At 37.3% G+C, this 25,136-nt stretch overlaps 1 protein-coding gene across 9 annotated transcripts in view; it reads left to right on the forward strand.

The window, feature by feature from the left end:
• Positions 1-25,136, forward strand: part of SCUBE1 (signal peptide, CUB domain and EGF like domain containing 1) — a 251,963-nt gene that overhangs the window by 146,907 nt on the left and 79,920 nt on the right. For 6 of the 9 annotated variants that reach the window (XM_021278740.4, XM_072041711.1, XM_038173489.2 and 3 more), the window contains 2 exons: positions 5,707-5,823; positions 8,740-8,829. In XM_021278740.4, the coding sequence (XP_021134415.1) occupies positions 5,707-5,823; positions 8,740-8,829 (207 nt within the window). The remainder of the gene's footprint in view (positions 1-5,706; positions 5,824-8,739; positions 8,830-25,136) is intronic. The other 3 variants (XM_027450069.3, XM_072041708.1, XM_027450070.3) reach the window with 1 other exon arrangement.

The following is a 25,136-nucleotide window of genomic DNA, read 5'->3' on the forward strand; positions in this document are numbered from 1 at the left end:
AGGCCATCTAGAAATGCACCAGGCAGAACCATACATAATATCTCAGCAAAGCTACATCCTTTAGATCCAAAACAGTAGTAAACTATCATCTTCTGTGCTTACATGCCATTAGAAGAAGAATATGCTTTGTCAATGATTTTAATGGGTACTCATTGGCAGCATAAAGATAAGACTTACGCATAGTGAATTTGGTTCCAGATTACAGTGGAAAAACATTGGAAATGACCTCTACTATCTAAATCCGTATCCATGATAAATTTTAAGGTCTTGTGCCCATGCATGATAGCATAGCTTTTTGATAAAGAGATTTTTTTTTTCCCAAATATGGACAAATCAAGGCATTTTTTGTTAGTTACCTGGATCATTTTTGCTGGAACTTGAGGAAATATGAAGAAACCTAAAGCAGGTACACATTCATGCAAGTCGTAACCTAAAAGAAATAATGCTGGCAGAGTTATAACCAAGTGGAAGCTGAGTCTTTTAATGAAGAATACTAGATAAACCTAACTACAGTTATTTCTACCAACCTCCTCCTATAATAATTGAAGAGGAGGGCTAGTGCTAAGTAATTCCAAAAATCCTGTCTAGTATGTTTGCAATAAAATGCCCTCCCACCTAGGCCTAGTGGCAGCTTTTCAGCTTCTGCTGACAGTTTCAGCTATTTGCTGTGCTGCATTCATAGCTTTATCACATAGATAGAGATGTCCGTGTATTTATATAAATTATATATTAATTATATATTCAATTATATATTAATTATATATTCAATGTCCAATTTAGTTAAAAAACACTGCAATTTTTAATTTATCTGGAACTGCAATACACTGGTTTGATCTATCTGAGAAAGCCATGTTTTCACATAGTCTATTGCAAAAACAAAATTTGCTGCAAATTTTGTGACATCTGAGCCATGGTATATACCTCATCTACACATATACAAGATGAGGAGATCATTGTCTTAGGAAATTTTAGGGGTTAGTTGGTACTAAATACTAGATTCAATATTTGTCCATACCTTTTCCAAATGTTCCTTATCATGGGCATGACAGATGGAAGAGACGGAAGAGACCAGAAAAAAAATGATACCAAAGTTCAGAGAAGCACTGGAAAAGTGTTCCAGGTGTTTTAACATGGAAGGTAGAAAATACCTTTTTTTCGTGGAATATTCATGGCACAGTTTCTTTTTTTCTTTAATGTATCATTTGTCGTCCAAACAGTAATCTCTTGTTCTTCATCATCAAAATGTCATTTCAAGACTAGTCTATGGATGTAAGCACTGGCCCAAATGCAAAGCTCAGGAGTGCTTAGCACAGCCCAACCAAACAGAGTAAATTCTGCTGTTACACAGAGGCAGGTGGATAGTTTGGGAGATCATGCCATGCAGCCGGCCTGCAGGCCCTGAAGGGTGGCTGGCCAGTTCAGGAGCCTGAGTGTGATAGTCAATGAAAAGAGTAAATCTTATTTGAATGCAGTCTGAAACACTGGTATCATGGCTTTGGCTCAGGATGCCCTATAGCTCTTAATTCACAGTAGAATGTTGGGAGAACAGACCGGTAACTTGGCCACCTGCATTAGCCATGTCTTATAAATGGCGTGTATCTCTGAAGGGCTTATATGTTGTTTCTGCTCATGTTAATAGCAGGTGTGAGCAAAGCCTTCTCTATCTGGTACTAGTTTTCATAGAAACATAGAGTCATAAAATATCCTGGGTTGGAAGGGACCCACAATGATCATCAACTCCAACTCCTGGAACTCCTGGCTCCACACAGGGCCAACCCAAGAGAGCATTGTCCAAATGCTTCTTGAACTCTGGCAGGCTCAATGCCATGACCACTGCCCTGGGGAGCCTGTCCCAGTGCCCGACCACCCTCAGGGTGCAGTACCTTTCCCTAACACTCAGTGCAATCCTCCCCTGTCCCAGCTCCATGTCATTCTCTTGGGTCCTGTCACTGTCCCCAGAGAGCAAAGCTCAGCACTTGCCCCTCCACTCCCCTCATGAGGAAGATGCAGAACACCATGAGGCCTCCCCTCAGCCTCCTCTTCTCTAAGCCAAATGTACAGAGTATTTCCCCACAAATGGAAAAGCCATTTGGCCTATAAGATATTCAGAAAACTCTCTCTATCTGTATCACATATTTTAATTACCATGACATAAATACTAAGAGAACAAGTCCAGCATCTTGATTGCACTTAAGATACATGTGAATGCTGATGCAGTGTCAAAAGCAGTGGTGTCATTCAGGTTTTAAATCTGCAATGTGGGGATCAGTGTATCTGAATTCTAATAGATACTTGTATACTCTCTTTTGGTAAAACAAAATAAAACATTACTTAGTATTTTACATCCTTTTAACTCGATTTATAGTGTTTGAAGATAATCTGTGTCCATCAGAAGTTACCATTTTGTCCTTTTTCATTTGCCTCTTCAATGCCACAAACTTAAAGAACACACACATAGTCTGTTGCATAGCTGTAGAGTCCAAATTTGTAAGAAATAATTTTTAAAAGAACACTTTTTTCTCATGAATTTGCTTTAATGCTTTCTGATAAAAATGGAGTCAATCTGGATGTCCCTTTGCTCTTAAGTATTTTTCACGATTTACAAATATTTGTAAGAGACAGTAAAAGGAACTGACCTAAATTGTACATTAACTTATTGGGTAGAGCAGGAACCAGTATTCCTCTAACTTTAGTATACAAGGAAACTATAAAACAAGTGTGTGATTCTGCAGGATGTACTATAAACAGCATCAGACAAATGTAAGGAAAAGTCCATTATGTTATGTGGATCAGAGTAACTGTGTTAAGATACTTTCATCTCTTCCAGTGGAGGTTTTTAGACTTGAGTGGAGGTTTTTAGTTTTTTGACTGCACTGCAGTCAAGTTGTCTGAAGTGTACACATTGTTGCTGATTGCACTTTAAAATAGTTAATAAAAATACTGTTGGTAATATATGTATTTAAGTATCTGGCATAAACAGCACCTTTAAGTTAATTTGTGATAGCACTGCAGTCCAACAGGAATGGAAACATTGAATGAATCTCCGAGTAGTCCAAGAGGCGTGCAGGGTTGAGAAGGAGGGGAAGATAGGTAAATGAAAATTACCTTGCCTTGAATTAGCTCTGCCAGTGTGCACCCTTTACCATGAATACTGCAAGCAGTTGCCTTCTGCACCACTTACAGCTCCTGGTTGATCACATCCCAGACACAGCCAGCCAGAAGATCAGCTCACATTTGCAGTCAGCCTGCAGCCACCTGATTTCAAATATCCTCTGCCTGTAACTGTACCTTTCAGTTAGGCTGTAAAATAGTATTACATCTACTCCCAGATTAACAAAAAAGTGTTACTGTTCTGCACATCATGTGACATAGAGAGGGAGCCACAAGAAAAAGACACACCAAAAATAATTGCAAATCAAAGAGTGGAGAAAAAGAAGTGAACGAGGACAGGCATAGTGTTGAGCAGGAAAATGATTTTCATCATGACTGCATTGAAAAAGTGGGAGTTTTAAGAAGGAAGAATTGACTAAAAATTTTAAGTTTTTGTTTTGCATCAAAAATAAAAGCGTAATTGTTACTGTGTATTGAAAAAAAAATGTTGCTTCAATTTGATGCAAAGTAGAATGGTTTTCTTTAGGTATTTTTTCAGAAAAACAAAACAACGGTTAGTTATACAACAGAAGAAAGAGATGAAATGACTGAGGGTGGTTGCTGCTTGGAGGTTTTTTTTAATGTAATTCTCTGGAAGCATAGGATTGTTATGATTTGAATTAATTCCCTCCTCTATCTGGTGGGACTGGACCCACAATTCCCATTTTGCAGCCTAGTGCACTGTCAGGCTCCAGTAAAAAAAAAAAAAAAAAAAAAAAAAATCAAGCTGCTGTCCATCTTTCTCACCACCATTCTTTTCAGTTGGGTAAAATACTAGCATTCATGGAAGGAGAGGCAGGAATCCAGGCAGGCCATCTTCTTAGGGATTGTTTTGACTACACCAAGAGATTATTCTCTCACTATCTCTCAACATCACAGGGATTTTGTTCAGGTTGTACAATGTCAAGGACCAAGAATGCTTGTACCCAGAAAAGCCTCTGGTCTACACTCACTTAGGAGAGGGACAATTTCTGTTGTGACCTTAACCAGACTTCAAGAACTGTTCACATAAACTAGAGGTTCCTATGTTGTCGAGAGATCTAATGGGAATTCTATTGGATATGGTGAGGTGGTCTCCCTCAATTTCTTTTGCTAGAAGTGTTCCATTTTATGCAAAATACTTCAGTGGTTACTGAGAGTGCATGACTTCGGCACATGGGACACTCACAGCAGATGTGAGATATTTCAATTACCGATACTATTACTAGAAATTCCAGTCTACTTCATTTTAAGAAGCTAGTGTTAAAGCAGAGTTACTGAGGTCACTGGGAAATTTTGAGTTCAGCTCTGTTGGATTAAGTAGAAGCACAGTTTAGATTTAGATCCCCAATTTTAAAATCCTGTTAACTATTATCTTAGTTTTATGGTATATTGCAATTTGCTACCGTGGCTCTTATATAAACTCTCTTATCTAGGAGAAAATTTCTGCTGAAGACCAATGTGAGGAATTTCATTCTGATTAATAACAGTCAGTATTTAAATTACTCTAACATAACAGAATATCTAAGTCCTCTGAAATTTCTAAGTATATATAATCATACATTGAATTTCCCCTGTATCTGGTAATAAAAATATATCCATAAAGAGTCCAGTCCAAAATACCTGTATATAAAGACAATAAAGTGAATTCAGAGCTGGCTTGTTCAGCATCAAGCTATGTGACTGCAAAAGATTAAACAGAACAGGGGAAAATTAGAGACATTGTATACCAGGTTTATATTTAAAAAAATAGTTTGTCAGAAATTAAATCCATCAAGTGGCAAAAAATCAATCTATTAATTCTTGTAAACTTCAAAACTGTACCTGTCAGGAAAAATGTTTGCTTTAATGTATATTTAGTATTTTTTTTTGAATAGATAACATTTTAACTGCCAAAAGCAATTTTGCACTGTATACTTGTAAGTAAAAGCGACCTTTCCAATGCTTTCTCCCTAGTAGAGGCCAGTACACTGTGGGGCCATATTAACATTATATTTTTTGTCTCAGGGAAGAAAAAAAAAAAAACTGCTTTATTTAAAATGTTCTTCTACTCTAGGAGGACCACTACTTGAAACAGTAGATTTCAAGTCTTATGTGGTTCTGTTCTTGCTGTTTGGTCTCTGCTTCCTCTACTTAGAAAGTAAAGAAGAACAAAAAGAGAAAGTCTGTCTATAGACTCTGTATTAGGAGACTGCTCATTTCTTTCTGCCACATACATCACAGATGTGTACATAAAAGCATATAGCTGTTAGGAAGAGATGAAATTGGCTGACCACTCATGCTAAAATTACTAATAAAAATAGACTGGTGGAAAAGCAGCACATGCTTCATTTTTCTTTCTTTCCTTTTCTTCACTTCATGGATTGAATAAGTAAGGCATGAGGCAGGAGCGTGACTAAGACAATGTGGCTCAGAAAGAATAAAGAATGCAAATAACTACAAATAAGAATGTTATGTTGCCTTATGTCTTGGTTTGTTACTGCTCTTCTGTATTCTGAAAGGCCCTTAAGACTAATTGGTTTCATTGTCATTTTATTTATATATACATATATACTCATTCATTTGGGGCTTAATTAGTAACCTGTAACTATGGGAATGGAGGCTGCCAACACACCTGTGATGACACTGATACTGGTCCTGTGTGTGGTTGTCATCAGAAGTATGCCCTACATTCAGATGGCCGAACCTGCATTGGTAAGTACTTCTCTGCAGCACATTTTATTTCATATTCCTCGTAGAATACATATGTGCACATAGGTGTGTGTGTGTGTGTGTGCGTGCACATGTGTGTGTTTGTATCTCCCAGGAGTTTAGCATCATTGCTGAGAGAAGTGTGTAACAGCAGTTCTTGGCCATAACAGCAAAGATCATGCTATGTATAAAGAGAAGCATTTGTGTGTTTTGTCAAAATATTTGCTAATGAAGTATCCCTTTGTTACTCTTCTTTAACTTTTATTTCTTTTCATTACTCTAATATTTTTTTAATGAAAAGGTGTAGAACTTTCATAATTATGTATGAAAGTTTCATTACATAAATAGTATGAGAGTTCATCTCTTCTGTTCACTTTCATGAGTCAGACTTCCTTGTGTAAGTAAGGTGAGGAAAATGGTCACGTTTTTCTAAGCTGTTACTGTGGAAAATGAAACATCGTGATGTGCTTTCTTCCCTGATGTATTTTTTATGATTCTAAAAATTACAGCACTTGTAGCGAATATGCTTTCATTAGATTATCAGTAGGAAAGCCATTCAAGAGACAAAGCATCTTGGGAGATGTTATGCAAACATTTATGATTATAAAATATATTATTTGCTTAACACTGTTTCTTTCTACTCCCTGCATTTTTTAAATAAAAAGGGATATTTTTGCACAATGTAAGTTAGAATTCAAAGATTCTTACAGGCTAGAGCCTAAAATCCATAATGGCTTTCATTAGTATTGTGGTCTTTTTGACTTTTTTGTTTGTTTAATTTCAAGTTCTTATGAATTCCTAATAATTTCCTGAGGTTAAGAATAAAAAATAAAAAAATGGACATGTTTATCATCTTTTCTCTCCTTTGTCATTACTGCAAGACAAAGCACTTGATCTAAAATCCATGGAAATCAGTCAATTATCTTTAGTGATCTCTTGATCAGATCCATGGCATAAAACTCAGAGGCTGCAAAGAACTTCATTTGCTTTTGAAGGATTTGATTGCACGAATTGTATGGCAGGATAAGAGTTGTATGGGCAGAGGCAGAGCTGAACAAGGTTCAGCACTGGTCTTTGCCTTGCTGTGTTGTAGGCAAGCTGCGTCTCAGCTTACAGGATCTCTCAGCTAGTACTTTTTGATTAACACAGTGGACTCAGTTTTACAGTCCCTCTGTTTAAATAACCCTCCTTGAAGCCTGTGGCATTTCTAGATGCAGAGAATTTGCAAGAGTGAGGGCCTTGAGAGCAGGTTATACTGAACGGATTATTGATCTTCTGTTTCTTAACATTCACTAATATCCTCAGATCAATGTTTTATATTATCCAGCATGTAAAAAATGATTTAAAAAGCTGTATGCACTGCACCTGTTTTTTACTTTTCTTTTTTTTTTTTTTTCCATTTTTGTAATGTAATACATATAACTTCATGTTACATTCCTTGGTCTTGTGATGTAAGTCACATATTACTGCCTGTGCTGATTTTCTTTCCACTAAGTAGTTCTTTCTCTTAGAATACTTCTTTTTTATTAATATTCTTTTTTTTACATTTTTATACCTGCTTCCTGGTGATGGTTCCTGATTGCCTGTCTTGTCTGATAACTGACGTTCATTAATTATTTACAGAGAAAAAAAAAAAAAATCAAACAAAAGCCTCTATTGCAGCCTGATCCCATCTAGAACTTGTTAAAAACAAAACAAAACAACTCTTGTTACTACTCAACTATGTAGTGTTGCCACAAAAAAAAAAAAACACCTGCCAGCCTCCTCCTCCTCCTCACTTCAGTGATTCCAATGTTTGCTGTCTTCAGTGGTGTATAGATTCCAGACATCACTGCAAGAATGCAAACTTCTGCAATCCCATATAAATACTTTTTGACCCTTTGTCTAACATATTTTGTCTTTGCTTAACTAATCCTTTTATTTTATTTTTATGTTTGCTGCATGTGAAAGTCCCCACTTTCATTTTGGTTTTTGTTTTGCTAATAAAGCAATTCCTTTTCTGTATAGATCATTTTATTTACCAAGCTGCTGCTTCTCCATTGCTCTCCTGTATGAGAAATCTTTATTTTTATTTCACTTACTGATCACCTCTTCCCACACTTTTGACTGTTTCTGTGTATTTCTAATGAAGCATAACCAAAGTCCTCATTATGCTGTCTGAAACTCTTACCTATAGGACATCAGAGACTACTTTGTACAATGACATTTTCTGACATCATCTTGCTCAATGCATGCTCATAAGTTTACTAAACCCTGTTCTTGCAACATCCTTTCTAGCATTGAATGTTTAGCTAGTAGTGTTTCATAGACAAGCAGGCAACCAGCACTGCCCAAATTGATCTTTTTTGTGTTTGTTTGGTTTGTTGTTTGTTTATTTTTGTTGTTGTTTTTGTTCAATTTGCATGCTGTTGTTTGGTTCCTCTTCATGATGTGTCAATGTGTACAAGACTATGGTGCATCCATGCCCATCCATCACCGGACTCTTGCTTTCTCTGTTTGTCTTGGTCTTCCGCCTGCCAATTTCAGATCATGACGCCACCACTAGCCTGAATCACTTTACAGTTTGTCTTTAATAGGTTGCTTAGCTAGCATCCTTGAATTTTAATTTCCATCATTAACACTTCTCTGGGGTACTCATGTTAGCTGCCTTGTTCTCCAGTATTAATCAACCTTCATGTATCTGATTACTTTGTAGTTGACCATTCTTCCTCCTCCCCCTCTTTCATCCTCCTTTCCCAAAACTCCCTTTAATTTTTTCCTGGGGTCTTTAAGGGAATTAACTCTCTAACGGGGATTTAGTGCTTTCATGCCTTGCTTCTTGGCTTTGGCTGTGCCATGCCAAGAAACTGTCTTAGGCAGTGGAAAATTGGGCTTGTGATTAACCAACTGCTCCATGTTTGTCCCTTACTTGTGTTTTAGAGAAGGATGAGGCTGCAATTGAGAGTTCTGAGTACAATGCCACGTCAGTAGCTGATGTGGACAAGCGGGTGAAACGGCGGCTACTTATGGGTAACACTTTTCTTCCACTTCCTTTGTTGTGCTCTCACTTTTGTCTGTATGTGCGTGGGGGGTGGGGGGAGAGTTTCTGTTTTGGTCTCATTTGGTCCTTTTGGTTTTGATTTGGTTTGTGTTTTTTGTTTTTGTTTTTTAGCTGACTTTATCTGTGTTGAAAGGTCACCGATTTTGTTAAGTTCTCATCTGTTGTACAACTTCATTTCTCATTTTTAAACTTTATTTTCCTAATGCTGAAGCATTAATGTTCAGTTTCTTCTGCATAAAAAGAAGCTTTTGCCATTAACCTTACTTACCTTATGCAAGCTACTTCTTACATGTGAATCGTGTGTGTTTGTGTGTATGTGTTGCTCTAAGATTCCTAAAGAATCTCATGTTGCAGACTTGCCTTTTGACTTAAAAGTAGATGATGATATAAAACAATGTTCTATTACATATGTGGTGTTAAACAAACAACTGAATTTGCCTACTTTTGATAAAAATGTAAATATTATGACTGGAAATTGATTTTATTTCCTTTGTGTACTGTATTAGTAATTGCTGAAAGATTTTTTCCCTAGTGACTAGTGAGCTTCCTTATGTTCTTCTTTCAAGACTAAAGCATGTCTTGTTTTTCTGTATTGGTGGAGCCTGAGAGTGGAAGAGATGAGGATGTGCATTGGACAATGAAGATAATTCTTTAGTTTCTCTAGTTAACCCATTGCTCACCTTTGTGCTAGTCTTCTTATGTTACTTTTGTGGCCATTAGTGAGAACGACCTCTTGATAACTTGACAGGGTAGTGGCTGAATCTCTACCAGATTCTTTTCATGTGACAAAGGACACAGGGTAACATAGACTGCTGAATGATGCCAGCAGTTTGGAGGCTTCCAAGTGGTTTATTACTCTGTATTTTCCATTCTGATGCCCTATACGCCACATACAATATTTCTATTAGTTTTAATCATAGCAATCATTGATGAGATATACCCAGTGAACCATTTACAAGATAGGGGTTCTTCACTCACATAAGAGATTATGGCATGATGAGATTCTGCTCTTTTCCCTTCTGGTTGTTTTTTCCTTTCCTAAAAACAGTAAGCCTATCACACACTCTGCCCTGCTAGCCCTTGGCAGGCTCAGCTCTGGCTGTAAACATCTTCACCTACCTAGAAGAACCACCTTTGGAAGACCAGAAGTCTCAGTTTGAGTTAATTGTTGGGCTAATAGTTGCAGTAGGTGACAACACTTGCACAATTTTCATACCACGTCATATCTTCTCACCCATGCTAAACCATCCACTTAATCATAGGACAGCAGACAGACCCTATGTTAGAAATCACAGGGTGTTGTTAAGTCTGAAATTGTATTAGATGATAATATTGAAGTAAAATATTTTCCCTCTTGTGAACGCCTGTGCATATGTTCCTTTATTTTTAGAATATCTGTGCTTGTTAATTTGCAATTCGCTCACAGATCTAGCAAGTGACCCATAAAAATTTGTTTTTTAATGGTGCCCTGTTTAAACTGATTTAAGCTGACAAAAGCTATGAGGCAGCTCATCTTGCTTTCTAAAGGTGGTAGTAACACTTCTAGTTGTAATTCCAGTGAGAGCCATCATCGCACAGGAAGTCAGTAAAAAATCATGGAAAGGACCTATATACCATTGGAAAATGCAGTACTCAAGGTCTATCTACAAAGTGAAATTACCCAGCCCATGTAAAATGTGGTTTAGAGGGACTGAGCAGCATAGTGTACTGCTTCACTACTTTGCCCTCTGATAGAAGCAATTATCCAACCTGAGAGTAAGTTCACAGTGCTTACAAGAGTTCAGGCACAGAATTAAAAAGATATTATGAAAAACAAGCTTCTTAGTTACACTAGGCCTGCAAGTTCCAAGACAAAAATAGACTCTGTAAGTAGGTTTAGGGAGATAGTTAAAAAAATCAGTTTGCAAAGCACATTGTATAACTCTTCAGTACTTCCTGTATCAGCCGGTATTGGCCAAGAGCTGACAGTTTCTGGACAGCCCCTGTTTGAACAAGTGATTGCTTAGAAGAACATTAACTAGGGTTGTACAGAAATTTAATTAGAAACTGAGACTTGAGTGGGTAGCTTACTATTTAGGGACTTATCTGATTGTTTATTTCTACTCTATGTTATGATACTCATAAAATCCATAACTGATTTTTTAATAGAGTTTTATTACATTTAAAAAGTGTAGTGCATTTCCATAAAATTCCAAATTTCTTCATGTGCTTTCTAAACAGTTGTTCTAGAAAGCACTAGAAAGTTCCTCAGAAAACCTTACCAGCTCTTGCAAATGGACTGCTGCAGGCAGTCTTGGAAAAGTAGGAAATGTTGATGACTATGTAATTTTAGTAATCGGATGAAAGATGCCTTCTATCACAAGCCCTGAGACGATCACTACTAGTCCTCTGTCATTTGCTGTATTATTAAAATAACTGTGATCTTCATAACACTTAATATCAGTACAGGCTCAGAACAGTCTTGAGTTAGATTACTTTGGGAGAACACAACTGCTGTCAGATATGAGTGCCAGTGCCACTAATTTCCTACAGGAAGAGTGGCTGCTTCAGTATCTCAGACTGACTCTTAGAAGGGTCTGTGTCCTAGTCATGGTGTGGTTTGTGACCTGCAGCTAAATCTTAAAAAGAGAAAACTAGATATACACACTCCATTCCTTCCTGCCTGATTTTTTTTTTTTTTTGAAGTCTTGTGAGGCAGACAAGAAACTGGTCTTCTTAGATGATCTGCAAGAGACTTTCCTTTAGAGCCATCCAGTGATTCTTAGAAATTTTCATCCAATTTCTTTCATAACATTGAGAAATACTGCAGGCTTCCATCTTTTCTTTTACCTCCCCTGTTGTTAGCAAACTACTTGGGTTTAGAGTAAAGAGTTCTCTCATTAAAAAGATGTCACTGCATTTTCTCCTGTCAGTGAAATGTTTTGCCATATTGATCTTCATACACCTTATTTACATTTCCTTCACTTCCACTTCAGTTGCCATTTTAGAGGGAAACCTTTAATTGTATTCCATCCAGATGGACTTCTGCTGTCTGCCAGAATTATGGATACTGAGCCACTGTTTGGTCTTAAGTCTCAAGAAGTCCTCATATCCTAATTAAGGTAATACTTTGCTCTTTGGGGAGTCTACGTCAACTCTTAGAAGCAAAAAAAAATATGTTTGTTTGTTTGTTTGTTTGTTTGTTTTATATTTAAAAATACAGTCACTTGCTGCATTGTTGTCACAGACCTTACTAGACATATAAATCAAGTTGCTTTAGCAACACCATCATGGTATGACCCAACTCCTATCCCATAGGGTATTTCTAATGTCTTATTATCTTATCTTCCTATATGGTCAGAACTTTTGAAGAGGTTGGCCTGACCCATTTCTCACCATGTTTCATTTCCCTCCCTGTACTCTCTGCTACTCAAGCAGATCAGGTTGATTTGGGCTTGAACCCATGTAACTTCAGAACCACTGCAAAGGCTCTCTGCATTTCTCTCCCTCACCTTCTGTATACCTTTTCCATTCTTCCCAGAGGTCACTGTTGTAAGATCCCACTTTGGCAACAGAATGTTCTTCCTCTGGTTCTGGAAGGTATAAGGCTGGTTTCTTATCTCAAGAAGACAGTTATACAAAGTTTCTTTTATTATATCAAAGAACAAGGAGCACTGATTGCATTGATCCTGCCTTGAACTTAAAGGAGTGCAGTAACTTCCCTTCCATGTTAAAGGCCAGAATAATGGTGCAAATGGTAGTAATACCATCACTACAAACATCTTTGTAACACCCAAAGCGGGCACTGAAATTCACTCTTTCACAAGATGTGCTCATCTCATTGTAAGTCAGGGCTTCTAAAGGTTTTGCCAGTGGGCACTGGCTTCTTGGATCATCAGTAAGGCTATTGGCAGCCTGCTTCAGATACAGGAATGTAATTCTTTTTCTTTCCCTTGAAGATGATTCTGTGATTCTAAGCTGGCTCCCGAAGCCCTTACAAACCATTTTACTGTCAATTAAAGTGCTTGTATAAGCAGTGAAGTATATTGGAAATGTTCTGGACTTTGTTTTTGCTGAAGCTTACCTCTGCCTAGATTGTTTCTTCAGTGTAGGAAGCACTTTAAGTGATTTGTTAATACACACCAACAAGGACCAGCTTTTCCAGGCTGTAGCTTACATGTACCTGTATTACATTCCATCCCTGATTTCCTAAGAGTGACTTACAGGCAGGTCTTTGGTCAAGTTGCCCAAGTCCCCATCCAACCTGGCCTTGAACGCTTCCAGGGATGGGGCATCCACAGCCTAAAGTGGTACCCTAAAGTGGTACCTGACTTTATATCTTCAGTTTATTTTTTCCTAAACCACAGTTATCTAAGAATAAAGCTATCTTATTTACACTGGCCACCAAGCATGATTTGACTTTGTTTTGTTTAGGAGCAGGAACCTAAGGAGCACTCTTCCCTCACCTGATTGCCTCCATGGCAGAATAGTACCTAGTTATACTTATTTCCACCCCAGGTTATCACTGTAGGTATCAGATGTATACACACTGTAGGTATCAGGCCATGTTGTTAATAAGCAGGGGTAGAACCATCACATGCAAGCTGAACATCCTCCAATCAAGGTACCTCATTGATTTTGTGCCTAACGTTAACAGAAAGGCCATCTAAAGCACCATCTCTGCTTCTGCAGTTTTCCTTCAGAGGCTTCTAGGTACTATGCAGCTCTTAGCAGAGCAGTCTTCTGCATTCCTCATTTCTGATGAAACAAGATTTCCCTTCAGGAAGCTTACATGTACATAAGTCAGGGACTCAAGAAGGCAGACGCCCAGAGGGCAGACACCTGGTGTGTAAATGTCATATTGATAATCATGTGAAGAGAAATGAAGGTCACTTACTTGAGACATGTTGCCATATGCACATTCATATGGTAAGCGACCCTTCTCCCCTTCTTTCTCTTAGTCCAATTGAAAATTCTTGGGATTCCAGAGCTGACAAGAACTGGTGCTATGGCACTATGTTGGTGTTAAGGCTAAAAAATCTCATGTCTTAACTTGCAAGGATATATGCCTTGTATGACCGTGCACATGAATAACATATAAAAACTTTCTACTTTCTCTAGTACGCTGTCTTCTTTTTACTTCTGCCCTTCCCTATGGCACATTGTGATTCTGAGGGTTATCGTTGTATATGCTGCGGAGTATAAGCTTGGTAGAACATTAAGGAGTGTTGTGGTTTAACCTGTCCGGCAGCTAAGCACCACACAGCCATTCGCTCACCCTCCCCCATCCCTCTTTGGGATGGGGGAGAAGATCAGGAGAATGAAGCCTGAGGGTTGAGATAGAGACAGTTTATTAGGACAGAAAATAAAATAAAATAAAATAAAATAAAATAAAATAAAATAAAATAAAATAAAATAAAATAAAATAAAATAAAATAAAATAAAATAAAAATGATAATAGTACTGCTAATAATAATGTATACAAAACAAGTGATGCACAATGCAATTGCTCGCCACCCACTGACTGACACCCAGCCTATCCCTGAGTCGTCCCCCCCGGCCAGCGACCCCTGTGTATATATATATATATATATATATATATATATATATATATATATATATATTGTTCGGCATGATGTCAGATGGTATGGAATACCCCTTTGGCCAGTTTGGGTCAGCTGTCCTGGGTCTGTCCCCTCCCAGCTCCTGCTGCACCCCCAGCCTGCCCACTGGCAGGACAGAGCAAGAAGCTGAAAAGTCGTTGGCTTAGCATAAGCACTGCTCTGCAACGATTAAAACATCAGTGTGTTATCAATATTCTTCTCATCCTAAATCCAAAACATGTAGCACCCTACTAGCTACTAGGAGGAAAGTTAACTCTATCCTAGCTGAAACCAGGACAGGAGGCATTATGGCTTAAGCTTTGTAGGAATCACAGAATAACTGTTCTTGCAGACTTTCTAGTCTGTTATGCTTACCTTATCCAGCTGTTGCCTCCAGTCTGGTGTTTTGTTTGTTAAGAATTCAGGACTTAATCTCTCTGAATCACTATTTTCTTTCCAGAGAGATGTACAGTTCTTCCTTGGTTACAGGGAAATAGAATCAACAAAATTAACTAGGATTACCACAGCCTCATAATTAAAGTGATTTTCTCCTGCCAGGTGTAAAATAACATCATACCAGTATGGAAACAATCACTGGTCACCCTTTCAGTCATCCAAAGATCTCTACCAGTTCACTGTGAATAACTTCTACAAAGTCAAATCTCTGTCTTCACAGAATCACAGAATCACAGAATTTCTAGGTTGGAAGAGACCTCAAGATCATCGAGTCCAACCTCTAACCTAACACTAACAGTCCCCACTAAACAATATCCCTAAGCTCTACACCTAAACGTTTTGAATTACTTTGTAACACACAATGTAATTCATATAGAAATCCACCATTTTCTGGATTTCAGAACTCTCTAGTAGAGCCAAATTTAGTTCCTTTGCAGCTCAGGAAGGAATATTGTAGAACTGTAGAACTTACTGAAGCTGTGCATTCTTCACCTAAAATATTCTTCCATATGATAGAAGTTTTCTGGCAAAAGCCTTTCCTTTTTCTTGAAAGAAAATTTTGTGGGAAGACTATGGTTTTCAAATTGCTTTTGCCTGGAGTGGTCTTCAGAAATAGGGAAACAAACTGGACACAGTATTCTGTTTTGAACACTTGTTTGGGCTGTGAAAAAAATGATACTGAAGCCCTTTTCATGGTGATCTACCACCCATGTTCAAGAGACACATTGGGATGTAAATTCAGACTACCTCATTATTACCTTATGAAGGTGTTCTACTATTTGGGTCCATATTGACAACCAATATAGCCTGATAAGGGCTTGCGATTCTTCAGCTGCAGTAAACATTAACTGATAGAAACTGGAACCAGGGTTTCTAACATGCCATGTAATAACCTAGATACCATGCCATTAGAATAAAGTGTTATGGGCTCTGTTTTTTCCTTAGAAATTTTCCAAAAGGCTTAGGTTGTTTTTTTCCAGTGTGAAATAAAAAATGGATTCTGTAGTATTGATTTTTGATTCTCTTTTGATTCTCTTTCAAAATGGAATGATAGTTTCCAGATGTCTCAAAGAGCAGAGAGATGGACAAGTTACTGCTTATTTTCTGCCAAGGCAATTAACTTCTATCATAGTTACAGTCTACCAAGTATCACTTAATGCCAGAAACACCTTTTCAGCATTTACTTCAGTTCTTAGCTCTGTTGTCCTGCCTTCTAGGTGTCTTTCAAATAACTTAAAATGCGTCTTTATTTCTCTGAATGGTGTTTATCTGATTTTAAAATGCTCACTGTCAGAAATCTGCTGTCAGAAAGCCAAATGTGCTGCTCTGTATGCATCACAACCTTTTTGTTCTTTAATTGACAAAGCATTTAAAATGTGTTCTTAACAAGTATATTGCCAGGGGAATCTCTAAGTCAGTTACTAACAGTGAAACCAAGACCCCACTTCAGCTCTTTCTATCAGTTCTATTTTGCTATATGAAATCACAGAAAACAGGGGAAGGAATCCCTGAGGTTATTCATGCATTCTCTCTCTCCCAAGGGCAGATCTTTTCATCTTGAGTTATTGACACTTTTATTGAGTTTGTGAATGGTGTGCTATTTCCTATAAAAATCCCTTTTCTTCATTTCTTTGCTGATGATAAAGTCTCTGACCTTATCTAGAATTCCTACCAATACCTTCCATTGTTTCACTTTTCCATTTTAAATGAAAGGATTTGTCCAAGGCCAAGAGATAGTGCTCCCTAGTGATGTTTGGGGTATTTTGGTATTTCTTAAATGCATCTTCCCTATTTAGAAGGAAAATTAAAATTAAAAAGAAAAAGGAAAAAAAAAAAAGAAGAAGAAGAAAAAAAAAACTAATAGTGCTATTTATAAGTGACCAGAATGGACTCATCCAGTGTTTATAAAACACCTGATCCAATCTATCAAGTGACATTCCCTGAATGTGTACTGTTTCCCTGAAGATGAACCTGAAACTCTGAAATGAGAACTGTAGGATTAGTGATTCACTGCAAGATTCACCTAGTCATTTCTTCACACATTCCCTATGTGGCAGCGCAGAATTCTCATCCTATTTTCATGCAAATAAAATTCTTCCAATCATGAAATTGAAACAAAATGAAGAGACAAGCATAACAGAGTGAAGAATTCCACATCCTGCAAGTTACCCTTTCTGTCTCATGTTTTTCATTCCCTGAATATGAAGCTCTTTCACTTTCTCCTTCTTTCTGTTCACAGCTATTTGTTTCTTTCATTATACTCTTCTGAATGCTCTTTCTCTATCCTTTCAGCATCACAAAACATAATTTGCATGAGAATAACATTGTTCTGACTTAACTGAAAATTCAATTATTTTAGTTGTGTGTTTAATTTTCTCCTTGTGTTTGTTGTTCTTTGGGTCTTTCCTTCTACCCTGATCTTATGCTGTATGCTGCATGCACTGCCACTTGCAGTAAAATTCTTTTTATGGATGGCAGCAGCAGTCTTGTCACGTGTCCTCTGTCTCATTGCCTTGTTACCCACACTGCTTATTCTCTCTTATTTAAAAGCAAGCTCAACTGTATAATCAACAGAACTTTTCCCTCCAAAATTACCTTTCCCAAGTTAAGCTTTAGTGTCTTCCAAGTTTTGGGCTTAAAGAATTTTTTTGGTCAGAATTTGAGTGGGATTTTGAATGTTATTTTATCCAGTTAGATATCTTTGTTAGGCTTGGTCATGCAACTCACCTGCATAAACCGGTGATGACACCAGTGGTAAATCTGTTCCTTAAGATTCCTCTATATAATATAAATGTTAAGTGGAGGAGTGCACTATGCAAAAATCTAATATCTGTGGAATTCACAGAGAGCTGTGTTTGTTAGAGATTGTGCTGTGATATCGACCTGAAGTGAAAAAATGAGATGTCAGCACAGGCTTTTTTTTGGGTGTGAGAGAAGGTGACATATTGTAGCTAAAAGTTATGGTATGATTTGATTTCAGGTACTTTTTTTGTTTGTTTGTTTGTTTGTTTGTTTGTTTTTGTGTGTGTGTGTGTGTTTGCTAAACTGGATGAATTTAGTGTTGTTGAAAGTGAGGGAGCCAGTTCCCCTCAGCTGGGCAGGATCTGTCTCCTATAGAACTGCTCTAATACTTTACAATCATACTGTTTCCTTTGATAACTGTTTCCTAACCTTAACATAATAGCAACTAGCACAGTTGGGTCATTATGTTAATCCTTATGAAGGCTTCAGAATGCTAAGAAACCAGATGCAAAGAATCATTACAGATTATGACAATTAATGCTTTAAGATTAGGCTTTCTCAGCATCTTTTTATGTCTTTTAGGATAGGTAAGAATGTTATCTCTTGGCTCAAACACAGAAGCAGTTTACAACTGCTTTAGCTATGGCACATCTGCTGAGGAACGGAGATTGTCAGTAGGTTTAACCCTTTTTGCCACTCCACTTGCCAGGCAATATTACATCACAGATTAAGATTTCTTCTGAGTCAGTGAACTTAAAGCTTCTGCAAGTGAATTCCAAATGAAGGGCAATGAACTGCTAGACTGCTCTAACTTGCACTATGGGCAGTGTTATTGTTTGGCCAGTCATATGAACTAGGTAGGGAAAACATGTCCCTCAGGTCCTCCTTTCAGCCATACTTACCTCTCACCATTTCAGTCTTAACAGAATACAGAAATTTGGGAAACTTGGAAACAATTCTTTGTTTTGAGGGACTGCTATCTCTTCTTCTCCCTACTGTCTTAAAGTCAGACATTGCCCAGATTTGTGTCTTCAGGCAGCGTTAAGCACCTCAGTCGCCTTTAAATTTGAGAATCAGCACAAACCTGCCTCTCCATGTTTCCAATAGCAATTATTTCAAATCAGTTACTAATTACTAATCAGTGAGAAAAGAGGGTGCATGCTTGTTGTGACTTGTCAGGCAGCTAAGCACCACATAGCCATTCTCTCACTCCTCCACAGTGGGATGAGTGAGACAACTTAAAAAGGTAAACGTGTGAGAACTTGTGGATTGAGATAAGGACGGTTTAATAAGAAAGTGAAGAAGAAGAAATAAAAAATAAAAAAACAAGTGATGCACAACACAATTGCTCACAACCTGCTGACCAATACCCAGCCAGTCCCTCAGCAACAGTAGCCTCCCCCTAGCCAACTCCCCACAATTTTGTTGTTCAGCATGGTGTCGTATGGTATGGAATATTTCCTTGGTCAGTGTGGGTCAGCTGTCCTGGTTGTGTCGCCTCCCGGCTTCTTACCACCCCCTTCAGCTTACTTAATGGCAATGCAGAAGCCAGGCTGTTCAACAACTAAAACATCAGTGTTACCAACATTATTTTCATCCTAAGTCCAAAACACTGTACCATACCGACTGCTCTGAAGAAAATTAATTATGTCCCAGCTGAAACCAGGACAGAGCTGTACCTTTTGTAGTATATGGATTTCACCATCTTTAGTTTGATGACATAAACCAGCAGATATGACCAATCCTAATCTTTTACTGCCTACACATTGCTGCATATATCCTTTTTGTCTGCACAAAGCCTGAAGAGAGAAGGTCAGTCAAAATCATAGAATATGATTTAGGATAGAAAATATAAAATAGAAATCATTAGCTATACAGAATTTTTTCATTTCTTCCACACATTATTGAGAACAGCTCTTTGATTTACAGTTGTTCCCTGCTCTTTCCAGTCATTGTTTTGTGAGCAAGAGAATGATAACACATAGGGCTTCTCGATCCTGCTGACTGCAGGCTGTCATGCTGGGTAACTGAAGAGATCAGAGAACCAATTCTCAATATCTCCAAAGGAAACTCCTTGTTGCTAGATAGCTTGGTCTTCCTTTCATGCCTTATGGTGCCTTTGGGATAGAGCTGCATATTGATGAGAAAAAGGGAACTGACAATGATTACTAGTGCAATGTTTTTACACTTCTTATAAACTCTGGTAATAACATGCAATTACGACCATCATCCTCCACGCTGAGATCCACACAGCATTCATCTGTCTTTTTTCTTTTTCAGGATACTATGTAGACCTGCACTGGTCTACACAGCAAAAATACACTACACTGACTGGTGTCTTGGTAGCCCACACAGTGGTGCATTGGCTGCAGATCAGCACTTGTGCTTTTGAACAGTAATACTGTAAACCCAAGTTATATTTAACATATTTTTCTGAGGGCTCTTTGTGACTGCCTTCTGGCTCAACCTTCTTGTGGGACAAGCCGGATTGCACCTTTTCAGTGCTAATAGGGACCTCAGCTCTTTATAAAATTTTAAATTCATCAGTTACCTGCTTACCTGCCTAACACTTGTGTACCATGTGAATTTTTAGGTCTTCTTAAAAAAACACGATCAATTCCTTTGTTACTTCTTCACTTCATTCCTTAAAGCCAAGTACTGCATTTTTAGTTTTTTTAAACCTTTTTATCCTGTAAGAGAATCATTTGAAAGTTTTATATTATCTTAAGCAAATTTTTATCACACTGAATAGTACACCAAATGCTTTGATAGGTTGACTGAGACTTGGAAAGGGGAGTTTTGCATATATCTACAGATGTATACACACATTCCAGAGTGTAGGATTAATTTTTTATGTACAACATAATTAGTGCTAATGCAAAATGACTGACCTTGGTTAGGACAAAGCAGAAACACTTTCATCTGTTAGATGAAGCTTTCTTATATGAATCCTGCTGCATATTATGCTAATCTAAATGAACTTCAGAGTGGATTGAAAAGATGAAATTCTCTTATCCCTGTAAAAAGTTATGTTTAAAGAGGAATATATACGATCAGGGCAAAAAGTAAATTAAGACTTGGGAGTGCCAGGGCTCGCTTTTGATTTCTGTGCTACTGGTAGCAATTTCTGTACTATTTGTAGTAATAAAAACAATGGTATTTAATGTTTCAAGATGATGTGTGCTAATGAATTTCAGAAGATCTTGTGAGTGTAGGAAATACTGCCCCTGTTTTACATGAAGAGACTAGTATATCACAAAATGTCTTGTGAGCTCCAGCACAAATAATTTGCCAGGGAAAACATAGCAGCTTATGTGAGACTAGGGAAGAAGTTTAGGTCTCTAATTCCATGCTCCCAACTTTCAGAACATGAGCATTACCTATCAGAAATATGAACATATCAGATTCCAAAGAGATGCTTGAATAGGATATTGAGTAGATATGAATTTGACATACTCCTTTCTGTGTTCATGGTCCTTCTCCCTCTACCCCTTCAATATTTTTTATCAGAAATAAATAACGTGAAGTAAAAGTGAAACTCAGCTTCTTTAGTCTCTTTTGAATAGCTGAATCATAGACTCACGTAAGTTGGAAGGGACCCTGGAGATCATCTAATCTGACCTGCTGGTCAAAGGTCAACTATACCAGGTTGCTTAGAGCCACATCCATTTGAGTTTTTAACATCTTCAAGCATATAGATTTCAGAGCCTCCCTGAGCAACTGTTCCAGTGTTTGAATACTGTCATAGGAACATTTTTTTCCTTGTATCAAGTTGGAATTCCAGATTACATGTGTTGCCTCTTGTCCTTCCACTGTGCACCTCCAAGAAAGATCTGGTTCCATCTTCTATACACTGCTACATTAGATAGCTATAGACAGAAACAAGATCTCTTCTGAGTATTCAGGCTCAGAAAGCTGTTAGGGCTGAACAGCTCTCTCAGCCTCTTCTGTCATGTGCTCCAACCAAAATGATCTAGGCAGACCTCCACTGAATCTGTTCCAATATGTCCATGCCTTTCCTGCACTGCAGCACCCAGAACTGGACAAAGCACTCCAGATGTTGTTACTCCAAGTGCCAAGTAGATCACTTCTCTTGATCTTCTGGTTGTGCTGGTATTAATGCAGGCCAGGATGTGGATTATCTTCTTTGCCATGAGGAAACAAACCTGAATCCCATTCAGAAAAGACTCCTTTTTTTTTTTTTTTTTTTTTTTTTTCTACAAAGCTGCTTTCTAGCCAGTAAATGCTCAGCTTTTTCTGTTGTATGGAATTATTCCATCCCAGATGCAGGATTTGCATTTGCCTTCACTGAAGTTCATGATGTTCATTTCAGTCCATTTTTCCAACTTGCTAAGGCCCCTCTGAATAGCAGCCTTAAGTCCCTACTCACCCAATTTTGTACCATCCCCAAATTCTCAGAAAGTGCACTACATCCCAATGTCCACATTGTTAGTACAGACATATTGGCCCTCATATCACTAGCTGAGGGTTAATTTTCATGACACACTGCCAGATGGACTTTGTACCACTGATTCAATCATTTGAGCCCTGATCCAGCTGATTTTCTACTTGACATATTATCCACTTATCCAGTGCATAATCATTCTGATCACTGTGGTTATAAGGATACTATGGAAAATAATGCCAAAGCACTTGCGAAATTTAAGGTGAACAGCATCCACAGCCATCTCCTTATGGACAGAGCAGATCATGTCATTTTAGAAGGTGATCATGATAATCGGGCACGATTAGCCCTTAGGAAGTCAGTGCTGGCTGTTCTCAAATCATTTGGTCTTTCATGTTCTTGGAAATGGCTTCCAGCATGATTTTATTATGTGAGGCTGATTGGCCTGTAGTTACCCAGAGCCTCCCCATTGCCCTTCTTGATGTTTGCCTTTTCCTGTCATCAGGAACCTAACTCATGACTATCAAAGATTATAGACAGTGACCTCACTAAAACATATATTACTTTATAATATTCAGATGTATCCCTTCTGGTCGTGTAAACCTATGTAAGTTTGTTTTGGTTTGCATCATATCTCAGTTCCTAAAACTTGTTTTAGATTTTAGATGAAATTTACCCAAGCTACCAAAGTAAATAATAAAAATTCTAAGATTTGCCTGATTTTCAGTAATGTCTTTGAAATCATGTTATGTTCTTTTGATTGTAGAGGTAAAATGCAACTACAAAAAGTGGAGGCAGTTTTTGAATGGCTTTATGAAATAATCAACCATTTCCAAAAAAAACAGATTTGAATAGAGGCTTACATTTTGAGTGTTTATCTTTTACATATTTCATAAAAAAGATGAAATTTAGTTTTGTAGAAATGTTCCCAAACCATGATAAATGTGTTTTGCATTTCAGGCATTTAATAGTATTCAACACCAAATAAGTCTTGTCTGATGATGTCAGCTTATTTTAAAGGAAGTGACCAGTCCCTGTGGCCACTGTAGTTTAAAAAGATGCAGAACTAGAACCTGGAGAACTCATCTTTCACTGCTAAATCCTTATAGACACTGGAGTGATTAAAGGACTGAATACTGTAACTTCACCTCGTAACTTAGTAAACACTTCTGATCCTGCGCTGAAGGACTTGACAGCTCAAGCATGTATTTTTTATTAGGATATTTAGTTTAATAGGGTGCTTAGAAACAGCACATATCCCATAGTGCAATGAACTATTGCTGAATCAATAAACATTTTAATTTAGTAAAAATGTAGATATTTTTTAAATCATGTTGGTAATGATTTTGGTTACTTCTTTTTTATCAATCCGGGGAGCAGTTACATGAGAGACTGTTACAGAATTAGGATCTTACAGTGGAAAAACACAATATAAGCTGTCCCACAGTGCCTTGTATAAGTAGATGTCCTCTTCTTTAGATCTCAGTTTCTGTCTGAGTTTTCTGGTAGGAATTTGATAAGAATATAAGCAGGGCTGTGAGGATATAAGTAGGATTTTAAGCTCTAGTGAAGTCTAGTTATGAATGATGAGCTTTATCATAATTCAGAAGGAACTGAAATATCAGTTTCCCAACACTACTTTGTCTTCCAGTGATTTTCTGCTCCTGCATCAGAACAAAAAAAAAAAAAAAAAAAAAAAAAAAAAAAAAAAAATCAGAAACATACCAAAATAATCTGAAAAGAAAAAGAATTTTAAAAAAAAAAGGAGCATTAAATAAGGTGAGATTACCTTTCACCAAGACAAAAACTGTGGAAAATAGCCTGTAGGATCAATATGATCATGAAGACTTGATCCAAACTTTGAACATTTGTTCTTTCCCTTCCATATAAGTATAGCATCTCCAGCATGATAGCTTGGAAATAAGTCATTTGTTTCTGCTCTTTATTTGAGACCTAAAATTTTATTTGCATTTCAAATATATACTAAAGTTTGACAGTGGTGAGAAGAATGGGTTGAAATAATTAACAGAAACACCAGTGATGACATGCTTCAGTTTATGTTGTATATAGGCCTCAGCAATTATATTTGATGTAGCTTGTTAATACCTCTTTCCCACATTCTGCTATTCATATTAGCTTTCTTTTACCATTTTTTTCTCATGACCTTAAGTTTAAGGAATTTCATCAATACATCTCCCTGATTATCCATAATGCAAGAGGTACTGTCAGATGTCCTCTCACTCACTTGGGTCTTCATTCTGTTAGAGTTTGTCATGTATTAAAGTCAGAGTCACCAGGAAAGTTGAAGGGTATTTATCCTTTTTGGTTTGTTTTACTAAATCTCTGTGAAAATAAGAAAAGCTGTCTTGATTCTCTCTATTTATACATAGAAATAACTTTTGTTCACTGAATGACCCTTATCCTATAGATCCAGTCATCTGTGCCATGGGAAAAAAAAATTGTTGTGTCTATTCATTTTCACTGGATGTCATCCAGAAAGCAGAAATATTACTGCTTATGTTCATATCTTGGTGATGAACTGCAATAAAGGATTCTTCATATGCCAAAGTTAATCTGCTAACATAAGATTTACTGCTCTTTGCAATGCCATGCCAAACATACATCTTCAACACTTTTTCCTATTTTTTAATCTTAACTCCTTACTTTTGTCAAGTCATCATATCATTAACTTGTACCCAAATTAAAAAAATAAAAATTAAATTAAATGACCTGAAACCTTTTCCCTTCTCTGAAACATAAAATAATTTGATATGTTGCTGTACGAGGACACACACATTCACATACAAATGGAATGACAGCATTGTAATTTACCAAGGAATTCCATAGAGTAGAATCAGCATCTAAGATTCCCAGGATAGTATATGAAAATCAGAATTTAAGCAGTTAGGTTCGTGTTCTGCAAGTCTTACATAAATGTTCTGTACTCATACAAAATGACCTTTTAATTTTGTTGGATTAGACAGGTAAGCAAGAACTCTGCCTGAAAATAAAAAGTTGCAGGTTCATCTCCATTTTTAGGAAGTTTTTACTAAAAAAGTCAATCCTTTTGTTAGCTGTACTTGCTAGTAGC

This window comes from Anas platyrhynchos, chromosome 1 (assembly GCF_047663525.1).
Source record: "Anas platyrhynchos isolate ZD024472 breed Pekin duck chromosome 1, IASCAAS_PekinDuck_T2T, whole genome shotgun sequence".
NCBI classification, from domain to species: Eukaryota; Metazoa; Chordata; class Aves; order Anseriformes; family Anatidae; genus Anas; species Anas platyrhynchos.